A 12,200-nucleotide genomic window follows, 5' to 3' on the forward strand; every position below is an offset into this window, starting at 1 on the left:
CGAGATTGAGCCTCCGACTCGAAGACCAGGAAGGGTGGATCCCAATCTTCCGAGCATAACCACTAGCCAAGCCACCCAAGGCATCCACTCACCAACGTGCCACGGACGATCCCCAAGGTGCCTTAGACGAGTGGGAAATCTGTCGACCAGGGACACTGATCAAGCCAGTCCTAGTTCGTGTATGGGTCAGGAGACTCGCCGTGATGAGCCTCAGACCCTAGGAGAAGAGAGGATCGATCATCGCCATCGTGCGGCAAGATATACTACTGATGCCGATCTTCGAACGAACAGGGATTCGGACGAACGCTGCCATAGCCCCAAGATTCCTGAGCATATAGAGATGGATCCCAGAAATCTGGCCCGAAATGTTACTGAAGGCAACTCTAACTTGAACGCCGAGTCTGCGACTCGCGATCATGAGCTTCATAGCCCGGACTCGAATAGGACCGACGTCGATATTCGTGATTATTTCGATTTGCCAAACCCACAAAGTCTGTCTAATAGCGGAGAACGAAGGAGGGTTGAAGGCCATGATCCGCTCAGAGGCAGCCTTCGACCTGGCTTTAATCCGGGGATGCAAGCGGATATGAAGGATAGTCAGACTGACAGCTCAAAACTACCTGGAAGGATCGGGCTCCAAACTTTGGTTGGAGAATACTATCGTGCCGGCTACGGTATGAATATCAAATCGGATTTAGGTAACGATAAAACTGAGGGCCCAGTACTAGTAAGGGCGGAATCAACAATGTTGGCGCCTCCACCTCGACCATCAAGAAGGCCTGATGCCCCAACAGTTCATGGCCCGGGGGTGCGAGAACCGGCAAAACATTATCTACCGTCACTTCAAGTGCAAAGTGGAGCAGACGCGATGAGAGGCGGGCATACCGTTAACCAGGACGGAGAGATAACGGAATCGCCACTCAGACATCAAGTGCCACCTTTACTCTTAGCACAAAGAAGGATTCACCCCGATAGCCAACCCCAGACACCATTGACCACATCAGCCAGGGAATCTCCATTAAGAAGGAATTCGCTACCTCAATTTTCAGCGCCGACGAAGAAGACAAGTACCCAGATTCAGGACGGGGAGAGTACAGGCTCAATCGCAAGCAACAGAACGCATCAGCCTCCTTTACCAAGTGAGACATCTGGACAAAGGTCGATCGTGGACAACAGAAGACCGGCAGACAACCTCGGTGGGCACCAAGAATCAGAACCCAAGAAAAGTAACGTGCAGGATCCCATTCAACGGAGTAGAAAACCTCTAGAGCTACCTCCAACTCCTCAGCATAGTAAGGCCAGAGACGGTAAAAGACAGGAACAGGGCAAGGCGATTCCTGAGACCCAGAGACGAGAGCCAGTTAATGCGAATGACGAGACAGGGTATACAACAAGGGGCAAGCTCAAGATGAAAGCCAAAGAGTGTCACAAACCAAGAGTAGATGATGGCAAGGCTTCGACCAGAGAGAGCTTTCACTTCGGACCTCGACCTTCCATGGACAGTATTGAGATTTCGAGTTTAAAACTTCATTTTGCATCAAAAACAGACGATATTCAAGTTCAGACTAAGGAGAGGCCCAAACCAGAATCTCGACTTGAGAAGGCCAAAATGGAAGGTTTAATTGATACGAGCCCCAAACATGAACCTCAACGTGGAAAGGCCAACGTCGGCACTCTAGCCAATGGGAGCCACAAACCGGAGTCGCAGGTGAAAACCAGTTATGACGAAGAGAGTCCGAAACAAACGGCCAATATCAAAATCATCCCTGAGGAGAGCTTCAAGATGATGTCCTATATCGCAACACCGACTGAAGAAAGTGCCACTCAGGAGATTCAACGCAGCACGTCTGGTTTGAAAACTAAGTCCCACGAGAGCCCCAAATCGGTGACCAACATCGAGGTTACAGCTGGAGATGAAACCAAAATCATGGATAATAATGAAGGTCCGACTAACGAAAGCCCCCAGCCTACGGCAACTATCGAAGGTACAACTAAAGAGGATTACAAACCGACGGAATATGACGGAATTTCGGCCAAAGAGACCCCTAAATCGACTTTCTTTACGAAGATAGCAAGGAAACTTAGTCCTAAATCAAAACCGATCAATTTCGAACCCCCCGCTGAAGCGAGTCCTGACCTCACAACTAACAATCTCGAAATTCCGACTGAGGAGAACTCAGTGACAGAAATGGCCAAGGTCGAAGTTAACAATGAAGACGAAACTCAACCGGAAATGGCCACAATAGGGGCACAGGACGAACAAGAGATTGAGCAGCCGGATTTGGCCGATGACGAATCACAAAATGAAGAAATTGAGGAGTCAGAAGTCGATGATGACGACGAAATACTGAACGAAGAGAGCGAAGAGTCGGAAATGGACGATGACGAAATGCTAGATAATGAGAGTACGGATTCGGAAGCTGACGAAGAGATCACAAAGACAGATATTTTCAGTGAAGATAACAAAGACAATGAAAGCTCGGAACTGGAAGAACCGGAAACGGCCCATGTCGAAACGGAAAACAAAAACAGCCGACCTTTATCACCATCGGACATGGAGCGTGATGCAAAGCTCAGGGTAGATCTTTTCTCGGGAGAAAACCTTGTCTCGGAACATATTTCCTCGGCAAACATTGCCTCAGAAGCTGCCTCAGAAGGTCTCTACTTGGACGGCGCTGGCTCAGAGGCGACAGACTCAACTCGGAACTCAGCACACACTGACCTAAATTCAATTGCCGATTCCTATACTAGCGTTGAAGAGGAACGTCGCCCGGAGTTGTCTTTCCCCTTCGCACACAATTCAACTGACGATTCGACTCGGGACCTAGAACACCAAGAGCTAGCGCCACTAGCTGATACCAAAATCAAAGTCGAGGATCTTCTCCCAAGGCAGAGACGTCAATCTTCTCCATCCTCTCGAGGTTCAACTGAGGATAAAGTCGAGGACCTAACAGAGGATCCAGACGGAGACGAAGACGAAATGAAGAAGCTCACCTGGAAAGAGCACCTGCACAATATATGCCAAGGGAAGATCCCTCCCAGTGCGCCTTTCTTCCTCCTGCTTGGAGGCATCGCGGCCACGATCATCTGGTTAATCCTATGGCTTATCTCCCTGTTTAGCGGCGGCTTGGCTGCGCCAGCGTACAGCCCAGCAGACCCTGCGGCGCATGAGTTCGCGTTTTACCGGACCAAGACGGTTACTGGGAATGTGACATACTTTGAGGGAGTCGTGTTGTTGGGTGGGGAGTGAGACGTATCGGAATCAATAACAAGGGAAAATGGAAAGTCGGAAGGCACGAAGAAAGGAAAAGATACGAGACCCTTGTTTATTAGGTGTTTATCTGGCATATGGGCTGTTTGTTTCCAACGTTATCATCTCTATCCTGGTTCGTAGCCGATTCTTTACTAAGTCTTGATTTTATACCCATTCAAACGGCACAACTGAGGAGCCACATCTCATAAATTGACCGAGTCTTGCATGGAATCTGCAACACAACTCCTCTATTATACCTAGAATATCCAACTCGCGGCATATTAATGGCAAGTTTAACCCGATCTTATCAAATTTTCAAAGTCAGTTCTATCAGGATTTCTGCTGGCTTGAGTAGATAGATGGAACATATGTAGGCTTGAAAGCTGTGGACATTGTACTGCCCCTTGCACCAACTCCCAATAGACTCATCATCATTCCATCGCATATCATCTCCAATCATGCTGAAATGCTACCCCGAGACTCATCACCCTCCTTCAACTTCCGCCTCCATCTCAAATTCTCCTGAATCACAAACGCCATCCACATCATAGAGGCTCCCAACACGAAAAAGACAGCGTACCACCGCCATTGGTCTCGATCGAAGCAGCCGATGTCGATAGCTTTAGGCTTGGTAGGATTGGTTTGTCCTGCCATTTTCATGGTAGAGGAATGATGAAGTTCCTGATAGAGTATGATTCGTTAAAGGAGAGTTAGTTGATAGGTCGGTGGAGTAGTTACGCGGGCGTATTGGGTCGAACTTGGGTTGCTTTTCAAAGTTGGTTCAAGACAATGACGAGTTGCGGTGAGCAGGTCGATGAGAGCAGACGGGAGTATCTGTCCAGAGTTTGCGATATGTGTGGAGCGCGGAAAGGCGAATGCGGAGTTAAGTGGCGCTCACGTAAACTTTGCTATTTACGCAGTCATGTCACAGCTCGGTTCACCCTTGAAAGTGTTGAGCTTATTTCGACGACAATCTGTCCTGACAGGGTTATCGTGGCTAGTTTGGTACGTAAAATGAAGGGAAGAGAAGGGAGTAAACATTCGTACAATACAGACCAATATATCCCTTTTCCTCTTTTCCCCCCACAACGCAAATCAGGATTGTCAAATGAAGTTCACTTGCGTTCACAAAATCGCCCGACCATGAAAAGGGTATTATAATTATCTAAGGTACATGTGTCTGATCCCAACGCCCCAAACCGACAGCTCTATCTGTATCTGTTTCTAGTCTTCCATCCCATGCGATCAAACCCCCAAGACTCAACCGGTCCAGTCCAGTTATCCCCTCTCTATCCCAACCTAAAGCCCAGCCGTGTAGTGTAATGTAGTGTATAATTCCATTCCGTATGCATCGCAACAGCCAAGCCAAGACGACAACTTGTTCGCAAGAGGGCGCAAAGGCAAGAGGGGGGTATAATGCTAACCTTTCCTGTTTACCAGTACCAAACCAACCAACCAATCGTTCATCCATGTCCGTTTCACCTTCAAATAGACAAACAAACAAACAGCGGCTCCCCGAAGTCCTCCGATTCGCCACACCCATGTAACGTTCTTCTTCCTCCAGTACAAGATTCGGGGTCCTCGCAACACCATTCGCCGTCACAAACCGCCAATCACCAGGGCCCACACACCCACATACTCTTACGCCCACACAGAGTACAACTTCCAGTCCATCGAAGTAGACAAACATATGCAACAACCATGTAGAAGCAGTTGCAGTGCCCAGATGCAACCAAATCATATCAGAAAAGAAAAGCAAAGAAACCCAAAGAGAGATGATGCAAACATGAAAGACCCGACGCGTAATGTAGCACGAGACTCAGAGAAATGGACTCCAGATTTGCCGCGGACACGATGCGGTGCGGGTGATGTACGAGCAGATGACCTCGTCGTATCGATAAAGATACGAGGCAACCACTTGGACATTCCTGTGCCGTGCACACGGCACCCCCCAGACATAGAGTGAAATTCCGAGGGGGTTGGAGTTAGAGGTCGGCTGACGTGACATGCCTTTTTCGTATCAGCAGATGACTCCTAATCCTCATGAGCCGACCAGGTGGGATAGGTGTGTGGAGCCGCGAGGAATAAACAAACATGTCGAAACGTTGTACTAGGAGTGGACATTGCGGTCGACAGGTCGGGAAGCGGCAGTCATATTCAAGTCCAGTGTGCTGCTGCAGCCCGCACTACCTCCTCGGAGGTAGAAATAAAAAACCAAGCTGAGAATGACCGGACAAGGGTTGGGACGGGTGACGCAGATGACATGCGTCATGCAAACTGCGGCGCGCGTCCGACCGAGCCAGTTGTGCATACTAGAAGCTGACGCCACCAATGGTGAAGCCCCCGTGGCGCGATCAGCATCGAGGATCCGGCATAAGAGAAGGCGGCTAAGAAACAGGGTAGTATTGCATCTTGGTACACCCCACAACATATGTGTGAGACCATGGTTGCAGGTGCAGGTGGGTGAACGAATGCTGCGCCAGAACCAAACAAGCCCCGGCCCGCGCCCGCGCAAAACAGATAAAGAAAAAAAAAAGATGTTGCCCGGGTAGTTGCATGATGATTCGAGGTCAGGAGGTTTTCTGGCGGCTGGGTCGTCGAGGAATGATATAGGTTGAACTTCGATGGGGGTGAGGGTCTCGCAGGGGTGCGAGATAGTACTGAGGACTAGTCGCATGGTGGGATGGACTGATGGAGTTGGGCCTCGATCCTTGATTGGTCTGCAGCCCAACACCTGACCTATCACGAGCCACTACCATCCGATCCTATCTTCACATGGAACCTTGTGAGTGGATCTCGTCGAGATAACTCCATCACGAATACACACTTTCACCGAAAACGGTCGTGTCGTCTAGTAGGGCTGCGTTGAACGCCGAGTCAAACCATGGAACCTCAGGCATAGCGCGCTCGTAGGAAGACGCCACCATGCCCTAAGGAGCCGTTGAGTTGAGTTCGACCTTCCAAGCCATGCGCGCCGTTGAATCTTGACACACACGCTATTGTACGCCAGAGTCCAGACCCACAACAGCTCCAACCTCGACTTCCTGCCTTGCTTTTTCCCCCCCTCCAACATCATCATGCTCGCTGTCCAGCATCGCCATATGCGCCCGTGCCGTACACCTGACTCTGGTGCTGGTGATTTGTGTATGCGGGCACGCCAGCCGCGTCGATATATCCACTTGTGACTGCTGCCGTGTCCCATCGTCCTTGCGGCTGCGGCGGTAACCCGTAATGTGCAGAGTTTCTTGTGTCCAAAGCTCCATACGACGACAGACTTGGCATGCGAATTGTCCCTACGGTGGGTGACGTTGATTTCAGGTCTGGGCACAAGGATCGACCTGAGTACCCGCCTGTGGCCCAGGTGGACGAAGCCCCTGACAGAGAGCGTGGTGAAGCGATGCTGTGAGCATCATGGTGAGAGTAGTTGTCAGGCACATTTGGCGTGTGTGGTGGCGGGTAAAGCCCGGGGCTTGTGCTGCTGATTGGGGTGAGTAATGCGGGCCCGACGGGATGTGTTGATGGTGACGCCGACTAATCATCAAGTTAGCTTAGGAAACCATGTATATCAAGAGTGAACACGTAAAATAATAAGAGACAAGAGGGAAACAAAAGGAGGAAAAAAAGAGAAAAGCAAAAGCCAAACCACTCACGTATTTAGAGATAATCTTTTTCAGAGCCTGTGCCAGAATCTTCCATGGGAACACCTTCACATCTTTCTCAATGTTCCTCGGCTTCGGGTTGGGAAAAGCCATGATGATCTTGAAGAATTCTTCACTGTCGGCCTTGGCTTTGCTTACTGTAAGGGGTCGGAATCCTTCGAGGTTTCGTCGTATGCGGTTCTTCTCCTCGACCGTGAACCGGGAGGGCGCTGCGACCAACTGCTCCAGTAGGTGGATTGTGTCGACGCTCGTCACGTAGCATTCCCCCTTCTCGGCCCACCAGATGCAGCTGATGCAAATACTGTGGGATGGTCGCTCGTTGACGCTAACCGGCCGGAAGCTGGTAGTCACCACACTCCCCTGCAATTTCTTTGTGAACAGCACGATGCGCCGCCGGTTCTCCCACTCTTCTTTACTCCACCCGTTTGCCATCGATTCCAGATCTCCATTGATCTTCAACTGCGCCTTTTGGGGAAACAGCTGGTATGGGTTGTACTGGCCTGAGTTTGGCGATTGTGACTGGAGTGTGCTGGTCCGCACCAGTAATGTTGAATTATGCATGGGTGCCGGCAGCGATGTGATGGTTGGGCGGGTGATCGAGGCATGAGAGTGGCTCAGGGCTGGGCTGCGCAATGAGCTGGTGGACGGGCCGTATGGGCTTTGACTCCATGTGGACGAATGAGTAGCTTTCGGTGGTGGCGGGATGTGTCGGTAATCGGACGAATAGGTGCGATGGTAAGTTCCAATCATGTTATTGTTGTTGTTGTTGTTGTTCGGGTAAGCAGCATCATACGTAGAGGATGTTTCTTGCTGGCCCTCGGGATGGTAGCCATAAGTATTTGTAGCTGTCTCTGACAAGTGGTCCGGTGGATGTTGGTGCTCTTCCTGTTTGGGAGGGCTCTGTCTCTGCTCAGGTGACTGCGATATTTTGCGCGTGACATCTTCGCTTGGGGTCCCTACTGACCCAACTTGAGTGTCATGATATGTAAACGTGCCCACTGCAATCGTCGCGAAAGGCTGTGCATCATGGGTTTCGACGAGCAATGATAAAGGCACGTTGGTACTGGGGCTCCTGGTGTCCTCGAATGATGGCACGTCTCCGCTGACTACATAGCCATAGCCAGTCGTATCATGTGTGTCCCTAATGGCGTGCGCTGGGCATCTCTGTTGTCCGAAGGCGAGGAAGAAGTGGCTGGTAACCCCAATCAAGTCATATGGAGCTGTAATCTTTATGGTGACTCTTGTTGCAGATGGCTGATACGAGATCAAAGTTGGCTCGACACTTGCTGGCGCCATGTACTGGCTGGCCGAACTGTTGGCCGCAAAGGCCATCTGGTTGAGCTGGGCAGCACCATTTTCAGGCTGGTGTGCGGGAAATGACGGTGCGGAATACTGGTACTGAGGATCCTGGTATGATCTCGAAGATTCGAAGGCTAGGAAATGAGTGGTTTGTCAGAACTCGTCGTCGGCCGAGTAAGTTGCAGCAAATTTCTTCTGCACTGCGAGAAAATGGGCACTTTTACTACTTACCATGCATTTGGGGCGGTTGCGGCTTCAAATATGACTTGGGCAGGAAACCAGGCGGGGAGTCCCCCCGAAGGCATCCACCGTTCGCTCTTGCTGCGGCCTCCTCCTCGTACCGGAGGGTCACTGTCTCCGGCGAGTCAATCGAGTCAGCGTCGACGATGATTGGCCTCTCGGGGTGGAACGGAGGCTGTGATGCATGTCAGTAAGCACGTCTTTCCGAAACCGACCCCGTAGGTGTGGCAGTCGTGTGCTACTCATGGCAGCGGACATTTACCCACCTCGAACAGCTTGTAAGGTTGATAGGCGAACTTGACAGCAGACATTCAAGCTACCTCTCTCTGTCGAGAGAATATGAGATGTTGGAAGGGTTTCTGAACCAACGGCCAACAGGAAACACCAGTTTCGGGAGCAGTACTACAGGCAACGAAGGAACGCTGCGAGTGAAAGTGCAGAAAGACGACTTTTGGCAGACGGGGAAAAACTTCGCCCAAAGCTCAAGGCAGTCTCACTCGGAGGGGTTGCTTTTTGGCCGAATAAATGGGTGGTGATCCAAGATTTGCTTCTGGGGGTGAAACAATCGACTCAGATGGACCGATGGCGTCCCTAAGGGTGGTGAAGCAGAAACAAAAATTGAGCCGAGAGATGAAAATGCTTGATTCCAGCAGAAGATCAGAGACTCCCAGGCGAAATTAATAGGAGAGCTTCTCTTTCTCCCACCAAGTTTGGAACTTTGGACAGTGCGGTTCGTAGAGGTACGTCTCTTATTGACCCTGGTAACCCGAGTCTCGGGTGCTGTTCGCCACTCTCGCAAGACCTGATCGTAGGGCGTGGGACACCTATACAAAAAGTGGTCAGTCAGGCACGCTCTCGCTTTGACGTTCCTGTGTCAGGAGCTGTGGGCTAGAGGGCATTGGCGTCATAACACTGAAGCATCCTCTCATGGCGAGGCCGAAATGTGATATCTCACCTGCGGTTCGGGCCAACAAAGAAACGCCCCAAGCTTGATGCTGAGCACTGGCCAAATCGGGCAATTGATTTCGACGAACGGTGGGGTTGTAGTTCGTTCGCAATGCAGCTATCCTGAACCTGTTCGCATGAAGATGAATTTAGGAGAGCCGCAATCAGAAAAACAGCGGGTAGCCGAGTGGTTCGCGTGGCCCGCGTGGTTCGTGTCGTAAATGACGGGACCAGAGACGCAGAGAGGGCAGGGCAAAACCAACAATCGGGATGACGAACCAGTAAACTACAATTCTTGGGACAGTGGTCAGCAAACGAAAATTCGGAGCAGGAAAGTGAGACGTTGTTCTTCAGGCTGGGACAGGCGGGAAAGGAAAGGTAATAAAGAGGGTGAAAGAGGGACGAAACACATTTCTCGAAATGATGGTGGTGTAGGTGGTGGTGGTGAGCACAGTGAAGTAGAGTGTTGTCAAGAATCCTGTGGATGGTCGACACCTTGTATGCTACACAAGCAAGCCCTACTATCGATGTACCTTTCTCGCCTTGTTCACCCCGGGGACCAAAAAAGTCCATAAGTGAACACAAGCTATCAAGCCTCGGCTACTTCTGGTACTTTTGTCGGGAAACCGTGCGCAAGATTTGGAAAGGTGCTTTCAATATCGCGTTGAGAATGGTAGCAGGGGGGAGAGAAACGGCAGGGTTGACTTGCTAACCGTTGAAATGTACTGGGAAGGCTGGAAGTCCTGATCTGGAGGCTAAAGGGAATTGGGAATAATAGTCTTCGGACAGGGAAAGCAGATCGACACAGCTAGCAAGGATCCCCACATTTGACGGGACGCAGTGGGCTCAAAGGGAGATGCCGGGGCAGGGCATTGGGAGGTCGGTGGTAACTAGGAGGTGCTCAAGGGCAGGAAAAGTAAAGAAGAATGACGCCAGGCCCGAAGAACGCGCAGGAATGACAGGGCAATGATGATTGGTTGGACTTACAGAGCCTGGATCTTGGGGAAAGTGCCAGATCGTGCTGGTTAACGGCCGACTAGTGGGTGGGCACCGGTCGGTGGTGTGAGTATAGTGCACAGACGTTTGGATTGTGAGGTAGCCAGAGGAAGGAAGTACTTGGTGGTCACGGGTTGAAACTGGTACTTTTGTCTTGGCGAACCAGGTGCTTGTCTATATCCGTGTAAGTCGGAAACTGCTCTGTTTGTTTCTCACGACTCGTCGCCATGCGCGGCCTACGGAAAAGAAGGCGGATGTCGGGAGAGCTCAGCGGATCGAATCAGCAGGATTGCGATGGTTGGAAGTTCCCAGACGGTGGATATCACCTGGGTAGCGGGCAATACAAATCAAACTGATGATATACGGGATGTTCTGGCAGGTTGGCCTCCCAAGCTGGATTGGCGTTAAAGTCGATGGTGTGGGCTTTTCAAAATGGGAGGAACTGGATGTCTTATTGGTCAGCTCAAACTAGCTGGTACAGCTATTGCGCGATCTGCGAAGCCCACTGGATGCGGCCTGGGAAGGGGTGGCACGACCAAAGTACCACATGTACCGTCGCACCCGCATACGTCCGATCATCTGGCACGATACATGCACTCAAGGTCCCAGGTGTCACCAGCCATCTTACTTGATCCCAGAGCGGGCGCCGTGAAGAGAAACGACAGCGGCTTCATCCGTCAGGGGAAAGTAATCTGACGTGAACTGGCAGCAGACATGATTGTATCCTGGTTGCTGGTGACTACCATTCATCTGGCTCACGGCCGCGTATAGTGCATGAGTACTCTGTACACGGCGCATGCTGCCTGATGGTTACCTCGCGACAAGCTGCGGTAACTCGCAACGCCAAAGAAGCTCGTCACTTGACGCCTCTATGTCGCCGCATCCTGACTTGGAATGCAAAGGCATTTACCTCGAGAGGAGAGCTGATGGAGCTGGGAGCCAAGGGGTAAACATGGCGCACGTCAAGACGTTCAACGATGGTGGGGGGCGGAGGATGGGAGAAAGAGGGTAACTAGACGGAAACAGAATTCCAACTGACAGATGACCCATTCACCAGAGCTCTTGAAATGATCACCTAGTACCGATTCTTTTTATTTTGCAGTGGCTGCTGGCGGCGACCGAAGTAGGACATGCGCCGTTTTGATAATGCGTGTAATTTTGGTGGGAACCTTTGTCTATGCTGGGAGAAATGAGATTCAATGAAGAGTCTTCGTGCTGGTGACAGAATCCGAGCGCGTCGTCTGGATTGTCAATAGATAACTGAAGCAGAATTACCTCCCAAAGATGCTTGAGACGGGTTTAAAAGCCGCCCCGAACGGTATATATACATACGTTGGAGTCGTGGGGCCATGTTAATATTTAGACACGCGATCACGGAAGCTGAGGACTCAGTCAGGCCCCAGACCTGCCCGTTGTACTTGGATGCGCAATATCGCATCGAAGATATTGGGCATGAAGCAAGCCACTTGGCTGGGGCCATAGTTGACTGCGGATTAACGGACAGCAGTAGCGATGCGCAGAGAGGGCGGCATCTTGCCGTGGCATCTTCTGGTTCGTGTCTCGTCTTCCTGCGTGGGACGGCAATCCAGGGTCAAATCACTGGGACTCGATTGATTATTGAAACTGCCGGTCACGATCCGGCCCCGAAAGAAGTTGTCGATGCAATGTCGTCAAAGACAGCATCGGTCAAGTGCAGTTGCAAAAGCTCAAATGACGATGCGACTGGGTTTGTCAGCTGCAGTGAAGAAAGCATCCCAGCGACCCAGGGTACTTAGTGGGGAGTAGCCCTGTAAAGCGCTGTCAACCCC

General features: G+C 51.1%; 2 protein-coding genes across 2 annotated transcripts; both read right to left on the minus strand.

Annotated features, from left to right (window-relative positions):
* Positions 1–4,391: 4,391 nt before the first annotated feature.
* On the minus strand, positions 4,392–5,375 carry BCR38DRAFT_422219 (uncharacterized protein). The gene has a single exon (XM_040859500.1). It carries the CDS (start codon positions 4,992–4,994, stop codon positions 4,419–4,421), a length of 576 nt encoding a protein of 191 aa, XP_040720436.1. The 5' UTR covers positions 4,995–5,375; the 3' UTR covers positions 4,392–4,418.
* A 953-nt stretch (positions 5,376–6,328) lies between these two features.
* Positions 6,329–8,853, minus strand: BCR38DRAFT_504073 (uncharacterized protein; the record flags this gene model as incomplete). Its single annotated transcript, XM_040864892.1, has 4 exons — positions 8,718–8,853; positions 8,443–8,626; positions 6,904–8,345; positions 6,329–6,784 (listed from the first exon to the last, which is right to left on the minus strand). The coding sequence occupies exons 1-4, from the start codon at positions 8,760–8,762 to the stop codon at positions 6,329–6,331; spliced, it is 2,127 nt and encodes a 708-aa protein (XP_040720437.1). The 5' UTR covers positions 8,763–8,853.
* Positions 8,854–12,200: the final 3,347 nt, after the last annotated feature.

The sequence above is a fragment of the Pseudomassariella vexata genome (genome assembly GCF_002105095.1).
Source record: "Pseudomassariella vexata strain CBS 129021 chromosome Unknown BCR38scaffold_2, whole genome shotgun sequence".
In the NCBI taxonomy this organism is placed as follows: Eukaryota; Fungi; Ascomycota; class Sordariomycetes; order Amphisphaeriales; family Pseudomassariaceae; genus Pseudomassariella; species Pseudomassariella vexata.

Excerpts from the sequence above, each read along its gene's own strand:
- BCR38DRAFT_422219 (XM_040859500.1), bottom strand. The coding sequence starts at position 4,994 with ATGATTTGGTTGCATCTGGGCACTGCAACTGCTTCTACATGGTTGTTG.